A 13,927-nucleotide genomic window follows, 5' to 3' on the forward strand; every position below is an offset into this window, starting at 1 on the left:
AGCATGACTTCATGGCCTTAACCAACCACATTGAAGGAGTTGAGAGGATTCTTAGGCCTCACAGGGTATTACAAGAAGTTTGTGAAGCATTATGGGTCTATTAACAAACCTCTGACAGATTTACTGAAGAAGAATTATTTCTCATGGTCTCCAGCAGCCACTCAAGCTTTCATTCATCTTAAAGTTGCAATGGTCAATGCCCTTGTTTTGGCCTTGTCAGATTTTTCCAAGCAATTTATGCTAGATACTGATGCTAGTGGTGTAGGTACTATGTTAATGCAAGAGGGCAGAGCAATCTGTTTTTTCATTAAACTACTAGGTCCTAAAGCTCTAGCCTTATCTACTTATGAGAAGGAATTACTAGCAATTGTAAAACCTGTGAAGAAGTGGAGATATTATTTACAGGATCACAAATTTCTCATTCAAACTGATCACCATATTATTAAACATTTTTTGGATCGGAAGATTACCACTACTTTTCAACAAAAATGGTTAATGAAATTATTGGGTTTTGATTATGAGATCAAATATAAGAGTGGTGTGGAAAATAAGGTGGTTGATGCTCTTTCCAGGAGATCACATGACACTACAGCTTGCTCTCCGATTACTATTACTACACCCAAGTGCGCACAAGATTTGATTCTTAACTACACTGATGACTCTAAGGCTCAGCACTTAATTCCTCAACTCTTGGTTGACCCCAATGCAGTACATGATTTCACTTATCAGGAAGGCATCTTGAGGCACAAGAACAAACTATATGTAGGAACTGCCAATGATATGAGACACACTATTCTTGCTTCTATTCATTCTTCAGCTGTTGGAGGGAATTCTGGAATTTAGGCAACTCACATCATAGCAAAAATTTACTTTCATTGGCCTAGCATGAAGAAAGTAGTTCTCTCATTTGTCAGCAATTGTGATGTTTGTTAGAGGAACAAACACTCTCACACCTTTCCAACATGGTTATTACAGCCTTTGGCAATCCGTGAGCAAGCTTGGCAACATATCTCAATGATTTCATTGAAGGGATTCCTTTGAGTGAGAGAAAAGATGTTATCTTAGTTGTGGTAGATATGGTGGCAAAGTACAGTCACTTCATAGGCCTTTCTCATCGATACACTGCTGCATTAGTTGCTAAAGTCTTTTTGGATAACATCTTCAGTTTGCATGGGTTTCTAGCCTCTGTTGTATCTGACAAGGATAAAGTTTTCACAAGCAATTTCTGGCAAGATTTGTTCACAACATTGGGTACCAGCCTTAATCTAAGCACAACCTATCACCCTCAAACTGATGGCCATACTGAGAGGGTGAACTCTTGCTTAGAAACTTATCTCGGGTGTATGACTAGTCAACATCCAAAGAAGTGGCACTACTGGTTACCATTAGCTGAATGGTGGTATAATACAAGTTACCATACTAGCTTAAAAATGTCACCATTCAAGGCCTTGTATGGTTATAACCCTCCCCATTTATCTTTTCTTTCTGCTATTACTACTTCAGTTGCTGCAGTTGAGACCTATTTAAAGCAGAGAGATGTTGTGTTGGAGATTCTTAAAGATAATTTATTAAAAGCTCAAGAAATGATGAAACTATATGCTGACAAGAAAAGAGTTGATAGGCAATTTGACATTGGATACTTGGTACATTTGAAGCTTCAGCCTTACAGGCAAGTCTCCATTGCCTTGAGGAAGAACTTTAAACTCTCTGCCAAGTATTATAGGCCTTTCAAGGTATTACAGAGGATTGGTCAAGTGGCTTACAGAATCGCACTTCCTCCTGAAGCTAGAATTCGTCTTGTTTCCCATGTATCTCAGTTGAAGCTGAAGATTGGTCAGTATGCAGTTCCTTTTCCAACTCTTCCTGTTGTGGATCATGAAGGCCAAGTGGTGGCGGTTCCACATTCTCAGTTGGACTCAAGAGTTATCACCAGAAATGGCACTGAGATCCAACAGTTATTGATCCATTGGACCAGCTCCTCTTCAGAAAATGCTACTTGGGAAGACTTGTCTACTATTCGAGCTCACTTTCCAGATTTTTTATCCTTGAGTACAAGATGTCTGAAAGGAGGGGGTAATGTCATACTCCTTTGGGTGGCCTATTCTCTATTCTATCCTGGTAGCCCTTATTAACTCCCTTGTCTGCCTTATCAGTAAGTGTCCGTTAGTACTCAACGGCTACCTTAGATTTCGTTAGCTAATTAGTCATTCGGCTGCTTGTGTAGTGGTTGATTAGCTAATTAGTCATTCGGCTGCTTGTGTAGTGGTTGATTTGGATCCAATGATGTATTTATTGGTCTTCCCTGAGTTTCTAAGAACTAATGAATATTGATAATTAAAACCTGAGGCTGATTCAATTGAATCAGAGTTACTTTTATCCTGATTGATGTTCTAATTGTCTAGTACACATGCTTGCAGTTCTCTTGGAAGGATTCAAGCGCATGTTCTTTAGAGCAAGCTTCACAGTTTTCCAACACAATCTGTTCAATCCTGTTAGGGGCAATTAAAGGTATGTTATCATAGTGTTCTGACAACTTTTCACTTGTAGATGCATCCAAGTTGATTGTTCTAGCGAGACGCAACAAGCCTTAAGTATTTGCACTTGAATTCCTTGAAGTGACGTCCTTTTTTATCTGCATGGATTTGCCTTTGCACTCACCGTTTTCAGGCCTACGGTATCATCTTTCCACCGAGAGTTACATATCATAGTTTCTTTTCTTGGAATTCTTTAGATGTTCTTACTCTTGAAGTTGTGCCATGGATCTGTTCAAGAGGTTCGTGTCCAAGGATTTTTCTGTACAGATTGGAGATATATATTATCCCATTACGGAAGGGGGACTCCATTTCCTTGTTACCGCAGACAGTAAATCAGATTTGTTGATTGTCAAATAAAATGTTTTTGGTTCTGTAATTCTTCACCTGTTTGAAAAAGCCAAACTTTTAAGTCCGTTTTGAAATTAAGATGTTTCCACTAATGAGTCTCATACAGTTGCCAGTAGCTCAAGAATTACGTAAGCTATTTTTCCTCTATTGTATGTCCAAATCATGTAGCGAGTCTTATAATGACCTTTGATAAAAGAATATTGTTCGAAAACATGCCTCTAGGTGTTGTATTAAACTTTTGTAACAAGATAGAAAGTTGACATGTAAAGTTAAGTGCAACCCATGAACTTGTAACATGGTTTCGATCAAGTGTGATTCTTACTGGAACATGGTTCAGACTGGTTAGTAAATGACCTTGAGGTTTTTGCACAGTTTCAATCGCCAAGCTTTACTTTTCTGGGAACGTTTCATGTCATTGAGTTACAGTAATATGTCTATCGAGGTCTCAGATCCCGCTGAAAAAACACATAAAGAAAGAAAAACTATCAGTTAAGGGGAGAAGGGGCATGGAAAATATGTTATGATAGTGAGGGAACTCCAACAAACTGGATATTTTTTGTCATGCCCAAATTCTTCTTACACTGCACCTTCATTTTCACCATAGTCAACAATATAATAAAGTAATTGGGGAAATAGAAATAAAAGCTTACTCTTGGTCCACGATCTCCGGTGTCTGTCCGTCTACTAGCAGTATCTGGCTGAGGTATCATCTGTGGACTATCATGCTTGTAGAAAGCTTGCAGGGCTCTCACAAAGAATGGACGCACAATATTTACTTCCATTGCAGATAGATTTTTTAGCTGCAATAACAGATGAAAAATTAGAGAATAGAGAAATAGAAATATCATGGATTAAGATAACTGATTATTAGATACCCAACATCATAGAGGTAATTAGTTATGCATAGTGTACGCTAAAAATGTACTTGAGAATGCATTTTAAAGAATCGGGACTATAAGTGGTAACTCAGGAAAATTGCAATACCTTGACTGCATGTGTACGAGAACCAATTGTCTCGAAGCCAGACTCTACTTTATGAAACCTTACATCCCTAATGTCCTCAACCAGAGTTCTCACCTGTTAAAATGCTCTATATCAAGCACAAGCTTCTGGAAAGCAAGACGTGGTGGGAAATCAGGGCAAACAATTGCAACAATTACCATGTGTACGTCTGGGATGTCTTCACGAGCACTGTTGGAAAACAAATATATATATATATATATATATATATATATATAATTGACGTCAACCAACATTGATTAAAGAAAAAAAGAGTACCAAGTATATAAAAGAAAATTCACTACATACTGGTCGAAAAGAAGCCTCGAGATTTCCACATAATGAAATGGGAGCGGTTGAAATTCTCTTGGGGAGTCACGTTCTAATTCCAAAACCTGCGTCAGATTTTCTGCACCATGAAGCAGAAACAACAGAGGAATTATAGAAGGTTGGCATCTAATTGCTATTTGGGTTATTGAGCTATCAGGTTCATTCAATTTTTAGGTCGTTTTTTCCTTTTTCTTTCATGAGGACAACTGTAATGCAATTACAAGATTCCAAATTCATCCAATCACAAGTAAAAAAGTAAATGACATTTTATGTACAAATAAGTAGATGCTCAGGCAGTCTAAAATGTGACAGCCTAATTTACAAAGTTGTAATAAATTAAAGAAGTCTCACTACTTTAGCAATTTAGAATGCCGTTAAGATGGTATAGAGAAGGGTCGAATAGGGTTCAAATCTTTTACTTGACGTCCCTCTCTCCGTGCACGAGTTTGAAATAAATAAACTAACAAAACAAATGATGACTAACGGTGCCTAAATGGTTAGATGATAAAATATAACAGTACCGAAATTCTGAAAATTTAAGCAAATAATATAGTTCTATAAATAGCAAATAATGTAGTTTAAAAACTCACTAAACAGCAAACTGAAGACCTCAAATTCCACATATCACTAGTATATTGATAGGAATGAAGTGAAGAAATTAAAAGTGTGTCCTTTAATACAACAGCACAATGTCAAATACGGTGTTTGATGTAGTCACAAAATTATCAAGAAAAGGAATTTACATGCTAAAAACTTTGCAGCATGTTTTCATGGGAAACGGCATCTTTTCCCAGCTTAGTTAAAATATCTGACACTAAACAACTCAAGAGTATATTTCTGTCAGCTATCTATGGTTGCTAGAGTGCTCCATAGTGCCAAATGGAAACACTATACCTACACCGCATAGTTTATAAATCTATTCAAGAGGTTAACATCCTAACAACACTTCTTATGTATAACGCCTTCTATTCGCTTATACATTGCAAGAAAGATCATCTAAGGTAACAAGAAACCATATAATGCCCTTTCATTTAACATCCTTTTGCCACATTTAATAGGCCCAACTTATAAATTCTCAGGACAAATAAAACTCACCAAGCGACATCCAACTTGGTGGCCGAATCGCGCATTTTCCCCTCTTTTTTAAAGCCATAGCCAGCCAAATTGGTACTTCAGTCGGAATATGCGGGTAAAAAGGACCAAAATCACCCTATAATTGAAAGATTTTTAACATCAATTGATCCCACTTCAAGAAGAAATCAATTATAAACACAATTAAACAAATATAAGCAGAGATTTATTACACAGATAAAATTCAGAGAATCCATGCTCATGTTAGGAATAATTTCCACCAATTCATCTTCAGCGAGAAACTCAACCTGCAAAATTTAAGATAGACAAAAGTAAAATCATGAAATGTCCAAAAGAAAAACACATAAAAACAAGATCCATAGATGTGGGTCGAATTGTTCAGCCATTTCTTTGATTTGGGAAAGGTAGGAGACAAGCAGAAACCTCAGCAGCAGAGAAGATTGATAGATGAGGGTCAGATTGTCCAGCCATTTCTTTGATTTGACGAATCTAGGGTTTACAACATCACTTCAACAGGTCCCAAAGGAAAACAGAAAACTCAGAAAACCTACATTGATTAACAAATTAGTCATCTGATTATATTCTAATTTCACTAAACAAAATATATACAGAGAGAAATTAGAGAGGGGGTGTGTGTAGCACCCCATTTTCCTTGATCAATATTTAAAACTTTAACTCCAAAGCTTAAGGCAATAATTAGCCTAAAACAATAACCATATACTACACCAGTTATTTGGTTCAAAGGAAAATTCGCAAGAGTTTCCACTAAATAAAAAGATCTATGCACTAGATTTCACCCTGACTACAGTGCATGTTGCCAGGTAACAGAAACTTAAAATGAACCATTCATTCTAGTTAGACATCAGAACATACCACTCAACCCAAAAGATGATATAATATACCCAAGTGTGTTTGTGATACATAAATATACACAAAGGACTTATAAACATAACACAACAATTTCAAAAAAACTACAGAGACTAGCAATACCAAAATGAGACCAACAACGATCTCCCGACACGCAAGTTTAACTCTCAGTCAACCCTACGCATAAAACTCGATATAATAGTGAGCTAAACAAGCCCAGAAGAAACTTACACTACTCAAGAGCAATCATCAAAGTTGAATTAAAGCAGCGCAAGTTTGTTTTCCAAAAAAACACAGATAATTCATTAAAGAAACATAATCATTTAAATCAACATACATTCAGAAAACATTCAACATACTATAAAAGTAAATTTCATTCATCCAACAAGCACATATATGCGAGAAGCATAATTCCTTGGAGTAGCAAGGCTTGATTCTCTCGGATTCCTCAAATGATCATTAAAGCACCCTTGAAGTTTTCGGCTTCACTCATAAGATTTGTACCTTACTAGTACCTCATTCCTATGCAACCTCTACATACAAGCATTTAAGAGAAGAACAAATAGAAACACCTATTAGTGATAGAAACGCTTATCATGACGAGCCCACACCCCCAATACTTCAGAACATCACTATCCACTTTAGGATTCCTAAGAATTATAATCTAAAACGCCAAATTATAAGTTAAAACTTTATATAAAAGAAATTGTTACTCTACGGAAATAAACATCCATGCATACAGAAGATGCTCCCTCTTTTGATGATAATATTAGATGCAATTCCCCCCCTATTTATGCTATCAGCTGCAATTCCGCCCCTATTAAACATAAATATAGGTATAAAAGAAAGTGTGAGAGAACCCATTATGTACACCAAAGTCGGGAACTTATTCGTTCCCATCATATTAGCAGTGACCAAGAGAACATTACAGATGCTTCCCAATCCATGGAAAGAGTGAAAAAAGAAAAAAATAACTCTAGGAATCTAAAACAATACTGTTGCCTATTTACGAGTTTTAAATGTACCCTTCCCATAACCTCAATAACAGAAGAATCATTGTTTCAACAAAATAGCTGTTACTTACCTATTAGCACACATCAACTAAATCAACTACATACACCCCATTCATACTATGAGTACTTAGGAAACTTTAAGAATTAGGTTAATAGCAAATCAGTACTTCGCAGACGACGGTAGATTATAGATAGCAACCAATGCATGAATTTGTTAAAAGAAAATATAAGCATAGAATTTCGAAAAGACATCAATGGTCACAAGAGAGTTCATGTGAGTTCCCACCTCAATCCGCAATCAAACCTTAAGCTCTGTAGTCCGTCTATCGAACTCAAATATACCTTAATCATATAGAAGTTGAGTTAGAAAATTGAACGATTTCACCAAAATTGACGTATATGAAATACTGCAACCTGAAATAGTCATAATTCTCTGCCTATTACCGGATTTTAGCACTTAATATCAATCTAGAATCGTTGGAGAAAGATCTAAAGTTATCAGTTGAAACATAATGCTAATTCAAGATGTATTTATGTCAGATGCGCTGACAAAGGAACTGCTAGAAGTGTTGTACTGAAACCGGCATATCTCAGAACATACAAATTGGAACGGGACACTTAATATCTCGTTGGAATTGCCGTTCAGAGAGCTATATTTCTCAAGAAGATATCCTAACGCAGTTCAATATATCAAAAAAAAAAATCTAAAATCAGGTCGAAATGTACCTGACAGCAAATGAAAATCTAAACCAAACATGTTTATTTCACAAGAAGATATCCTAACCCAGTTCAATATATAAAAAGAAATAATCTAAATCAGGTCGAAATGTACCTGACAGCATATGAAAATCTACACCGAACATGTTTACTTCAATTTTACTAAGTTCTTCTAAACCTAGAATGCATGGTGAATTATAGATTCTGAACATATATAAATTCAAACTCTATTTGGGTTCATGCATCAACAGTATGAGAGATCAAAATGGTTTCAAATGAAACCCTAAGTTGTTCATATACAAATTAACAAGTACAGATAACAGCAGATGTTGCTGAGTCGTTGGAATAAGCTATTATATCAAACTCAATCAGTTGAAATAGGAAAATACAGGTTTGAAATCATACCTCTAATCCTCAATCAAGAAGAACACAAAATCCTTTTAATCTACTCTCTAACCTTCGTGAAAATCAGTCAATATAGACATTCATAGTCTTCACTTCCATTCATATTAATTGAAATCAAATATCTAGCATAGGGTTCACGATAATTTTGGTACTCACCTCATTGTTTTGCTTGTCTCTCTCTTTACTGCAGGTGTTGTAATTATGAACTTCTTTGGAGCATCCACAATCACGACCATAATCGGGGACTATACCAAAATTAGGTCCGAAATGGAAGCACAGTGGAACTGACTAAAAGGTATTTGGTCTGGATTTCCAGGGTTTGAGACTAAATTTGATAACCGGCCGAGACTGTAACTGAGGCGTAGGTATAGTGAGCATTTTAGGGTAGGCGTGAGTATAATGAGCGTTAAGGACTAGGCGTGAGTATAATGAGCGAGCGTCAAACAGCGTCTGAGTGGGGGCGTTGATATAAAGTCTGCCAGACGAACCGTTCGTTATTAGTGGGCTTGATATTATAAGTGCGGTTGGTACCTACACTACAGTATATAATGCCACTCGGCCAGACGAACTTAATATATTCATTGGACGTTAATTTCATCAACGTCTCATAGCATTATACGGACGCCCTACACCGGGCGTCCACAATACGTACGCCTCACACAGAGCCAGTATTTAACCACGCCTAAATTTCAGACATCCACTATATCTAACTCCTTTAAAATCCTAAGCTCATAAGGTTCCACGTTGAACGGTGACCCTCACCCACTTACAAAATTGTTTCTTTTCATTTTTCCTCAAAGGAGAGAAAAACAAGGCGTTTTTTTGTTAAAAAGAAGTACTTTTTATATTTATCATCCCCGAAACAAAACAAAAAAACGCTAGGAACAAACCTAGGTTTTCTTCTCTGGGTTTTCTTCTCTACAAACCTAGGTTTTCATTTGAAGAAAGCATTCTATGTGCAGATGAGATCGTCCAGGCTTCAAACAAACCTTTCTAATGGTTTTCTTCTAAAACCATGTTTTTTTCATTCTTTCTTCTGCGTTCTCTCAATTGATTTCTTTTAATCTTATTACAGACTCTGCTTAGTTTTGTGTTTAGTTATCTCAAAATAAACCCTAAACTGAATACCTAAAACCACTTCCGCAGTCTCTTTTCTCCATACCCTAACTCCATTATCTCATTCTCTCTATTTTGACTTTCAGGATTTTGGTTTAACTTTAGTTTACTTGCAGATACTGGTCATGGATAATCTTAGGGTCCAAGATGGAAGAAAATAAAACCATGGAATCTATCAAGGTAAGACTACTGATTTTCTTGAACTTTAATGGGTTCGAGTCTTAGTTTTTTGTGTTTGGTGGTCACTGGTGTTGCTTCATTTACAATAATCTATGAAAATGGCTTTCAAGGAAACAAAAGTTAAAAAACCTTTTTTCAAAACCCAAGGGAACAAAACCCAAATTTGGTAAGTCAAACCACTATTCAGTAGCTCTTATTGGTTAAATTTTGTTTGATTTTGGGAAAAATCAATCAAAATTGTAGTTTTCAACAATTACTTTGAATATTATGCTTCACATGACAATAATTTTGGTTGATGCTCTGGCAGAGATGCTGCTGCTTTCAGGATTTTGCACAGGTTGCTAATGAAGTGAAAGTCACAATAGGGCCTAAGGTACGGAATTTTCCTTCATAAGTTTTGGCGTCGTTTGTTATTATATATAAGTTTGAATTCCGCAACTTGATTGAGTAACAGATTAATGTGTTGCATTGTAAAGTTTAAGGTGATAATTTTGACTGTTCATCAGACTAATAAAAAATATAATGATACTTTTATATTGAAAAGTGTTAATATGGATCACTACCACTATTTTTTAAATGTTGTACATTTGGTCCAAGCAGCCTTAAAAGTTTAATAGGCCAGGAAACATCTCAAGCAGGGTCGTAGCTGGTGTTTGTACATGATTTCCACGAACCTGTACAGGTTTTAATCATTTTTAGTCTCTTTTTGTTTCATTGGAGATCATTGTATGTTATGGTAATATATATTTTTATGTTTTGCTAAAATTTATGCTTACGCTGTTATTACTACTGCGAAAAGCAGGGAGAAGATTTCTGATAGAGAAGAAAGCAAAAGTGGTAAAGATGGTTGTGACGGTAGTAACTGGACCACCAAAATTTCCATCAGGTTTATATAGTCCTAAAGTGCCGGTAAGAGGAGATACTTTTGTAGTGGGCATCTAAATGCTAAGTTAGATCGGATGAGCACTGTAATAATAATATCTAAGTTTGATTGTATATTAGAACAAATTTTTGTTAATTTATGGATTTAGGACAGGACTTCAGAAAGACAAAAGTTATTGTAACATAAACTGGAAGTTGGATATTTTGGTATGTTATATATGCATCTATGATATCTAGCATATTTTGTGTTAAACGTTCTGATACGCTTACAAGTATTCCTGTTTGACTTGGTGTGTTTATAAGACAATCTCTTTGAATCATAGTGTATCACACTATTGCCTTTAGTCTTCTGTAATCCTATCATTTTTTGTGATGCTTACAGTAAAGGCTCAAACTCTTACCCGGGTGCACGAGGCAGAAACAATGACTACAGAAAATAAGTTTATATGCAGCACGAGCTAAGTGCTTATGCACGCTAACACCCCCAAAATGAATACACTAGAGATACAGCTGTTACTGGATTGGAGATGTTCATATGACAGAAGAATATGAGCAGTATGAAAGGTTTATTGGTTTGTAGGTGAATAACCATTGTCTTATTCATTGTATTCTTTTATCCTGCTTTGTAATCCATCACCCAAAAACCTTTGCAATTACCTTCCTTCATGTAGTACCTAAGACTGAATGGTAATGTGTATAAGTGTTTGATTTGTTAGGAGATTTGTATTTTTGCTGAAATTGAATAATTTGCAGAGAAGGTGACTTGGAATGGTTTAGAAATCAACAGTAATATAGTATATCCTCACAACCAAAATGGATATTGTAGAAATTTCTGATGTGCAATTAATAAAGATGTGAGAAATTCGTTATGATTCTTACACATCAGACAAACGTTAATTATAAGGCTCCCATTAGTTTTCGTTATTCCCTATTACATAAATTTTACAAAGGTTAATTTTGCTTCTTCTTTTTTATGATGCAGATGTTTCCTACTGGTGATAGCCATTGTCCGTCCAAATTTTAAATGCAAAGTTTGCAAGTTAGTCGGTAGAAGAAAGATATTTTTCTTATTCCCTTGCGGTTGCGGATTATATGTGTTAAAAACTTTCAAATGCAGTGTGGAGCACATTGAAAATATCGGATTTCATTATTATGAAGCTCTAATTCGTTGGAGGAATAATTTTGTTGTATTAGTATTTGTAATATTTCGGTTCTTATCTGCACTAAAGCCCATTATACCTTCCAGTTGGTCTTAGACTCTTAGTATCATATCGTGTTCATAATTATGGACTTTCATGGAAATTATTGCACTAGAATGACGAAAAGTTCATCAGAACATGAGAGTATTACTTTGTACACTGTGATGCGGGGTTTAAACACACACTGGGAGTCTATCAGGTACTCAGGACTCTATAAGATTTTTCAATATGCCCGAACCAAAACACCAATTTTTGAAGTACTTGGCAATGTTGTTTGCACACATTGTGTCAGGTTGTCGACTAAAGGAAGTTCATTTAATCAACATTTACATGTAAAACTGCTTAGCGACGGGGAGAGGCAAAGCACATAAAATGTTAATGAATCGTATAAAAATTGACAATGTTAATGTTAAGTACTCACCACTGTTTTCGACATAACTTTTGCATACGATGTCCGAATTCAGTAATTTTTGGCTCGTTTTAACCGTAAAAACAAGAGCTACACAAATATGATCAGTAGATATCAACATAATAAACTCACAATTAATGATTCTATCAAAACATCAAATAGAAATAGAGAGAGTATGAGTATAGAAGAAAATAAATCTCTTAAAGATGTTAATTAGTCATATAATAACCGAGAGATCATGTGCTCAGTTTTTCATGTGCTTCCTCACCTTTTAAAAATATTGAGCACTAATGGTGAGCATGCACATTCTAACACAACTAGGTTGTGTTGAGTTGATCCTTGTCTTGTTCGTTACGAGTGACTAAAACGGAATCATCATTCTTGACCTCTTGCTTGGTTTGTTTTCTCTTGTTCCATATCTTGTTTTTCTTCTTTGACTTGTGATGTAGAGTGTCATTATCACAACCTTTACTAGTACAAGAGATTTCAGACATAATGTCTTTCCTTAGCCTTTCAATAAGACTCTTTTAATTATTGTCATTAACAATTAACAACTGAGAATCATTCTTGTGACTAACTTTTGGTCCCTACTTGGATATGGAGGACATAGGGACCCATTTAGAGTTGGGTTTCGCAGGAGCAGCTTTCTCCTTCACAATACCATTAGGATCATCGCCCTTTTGAATATTTTGCGAAACAACCTTTCTCCAATTTGGAACATCAGATCTTGTCTTTGCATTTGAAACGTCATCTCTCTTTCGATAATTAGGTATTTTATGAGATGACCTTGTCAGTGATATGCAAAATTTGAACTATTATTATAATAATTCTTTTGCCCAAACTTAGGACAATAACGATCTGAATTCTTATGAGGAGCAAACTTAACCAATTCATTTGATACAAAGGAAAATGTATCTTGCATCTTAAGAGCTTTGCATCCCCATTGCAAGTGTCCTATATTACCACAATAATAACAATGATTAGTATAAATATACGAAGTATGAGTTTTAATGTTACCTTTTTGTGGATCCTCTTGCATTGGAGCTTGACGAGTTTTTTTTTCTTTTCTTCTTCTTCTTCTTCTTCTTCTTATCCTTGTTCAGCGTTGTTTCCTTCTTGACAAACTTCTCTTCTTTACAAGAAATATGAGCATCTTTGTCATCAGTGGAAGCCTCTGATTGAGAAGAATTTGTAGCTTTAACAAATTTTACCTCTTTGCTAATATTTGAAGCATCTATTCCTTTATAGCCCAATCCTCGTGTATCACGATGATTTCTACTTGCTTCTAACATTGAGGTTAAATTGTTTGAGCTAGCATTGAACTTTTTAAGGTCCAAATTTTCTTCTTCCAACATCTTGATTTTATCAAGAGCACCGGCTAGATCAGCCTCAAGGCGTTTTTCTCGTGAGAGATATACACCTTCTTTCTCTTCGAAACTCTTTTGTTGAGAGTTAATCCTTGCATCAGATTCAACAATTTTTTCTTCAAGACCCTGTATTTGTTGAGAAGTATCCTCCCTAAACTTCTTGTGATTTTGATTCACCCTTTCACTTTCAATTTTAAATGCTTTAAAACATCCTGATTTTTCTCAAATACCTTCTTGTAAATAAGCAATTGTTGTGAGTATTCTTATTTCAACAAGTTATGCTCTTCATTGAGATTTTCAAATTTTAAAATTAAATCTCGTTCTCTTTCAGGTGTTGAAAGAAGTTCATTAGAACAACTAAGAAATTATTTGCTCAATTCCTTTAGTTCAAATGTTTTTACACTTGATCTTTCATCAGAAATCTCAAGCATAAAACTCAAAAGATTCTCGTTACCAAACAGACATTTTT

General features: G+C 35.4%; 1 protein-coding gene across 4 annotated transcripts; it reads right to left on the minus strand.

Moving 5' to 3' along the window:
* Positions 1-2,938: 2,938 nt before the first annotated feature.
* LOC113314172 (DNA replication complex GINS protein PSF2-like) lies at positions 2,939-8,682 on the minus strand. Of its 4 annotated transcripts, XM_026562934.1 has the most exons (11): positions 8,462-8,682; positions 8,306-8,357; positions 7,470-7,525; positions 5,727-5,850; positions 5,516-5,590; positions 5,307-5,421; positions 4,191-4,290; positions 4,043-4,073; positions 3,867-3,959; positions 3,533-3,682; positions 2,939-3,337 (listed from the first exon to the last, which is right to left on the minus strand). In XM_026562934.1, the coding sequence occupies exons 4-11, from the start codon at positions 5,772-5,774 to the stop codon at positions 3,317-3,319; spliced, it is 633 nt and encodes a 210-aa protein (XP_026418719.1). In that variant the 5' UTR covers positions 5,775-5,850; positions 7,470-7,525; positions 8,306-8,357; positions 8,462-8,682; the 3' UTR covers positions 2,939-3,316. The 4 variants fall into 4 exon arrangements, with proteins under 4 accessions (XP_026418719.1, XP_026418718.1, XP_026418717.1 ...); XM_026562933.1 differs by lacking the exon at positions 8,306-8,357; XM_026562932.1 differs by having other exon boundaries at positions 8,306-8,682.
* Positions 8,683-13,927: the final 5,245 nt, after the last annotated feature.

This window comes from Papaver somniferum, chromosome 9, assembly GCF_003573695.1.
Source record: "Papaver somniferum cultivar HN1 chromosome 9, ASM357369v1, whole genome shotgun sequence".
NCBI lineage: Eukaryota > Viridiplantae > Streptophyta > Magnoliopsida > Ranunculales > Papaveraceae > Papaver > Papaver somniferum.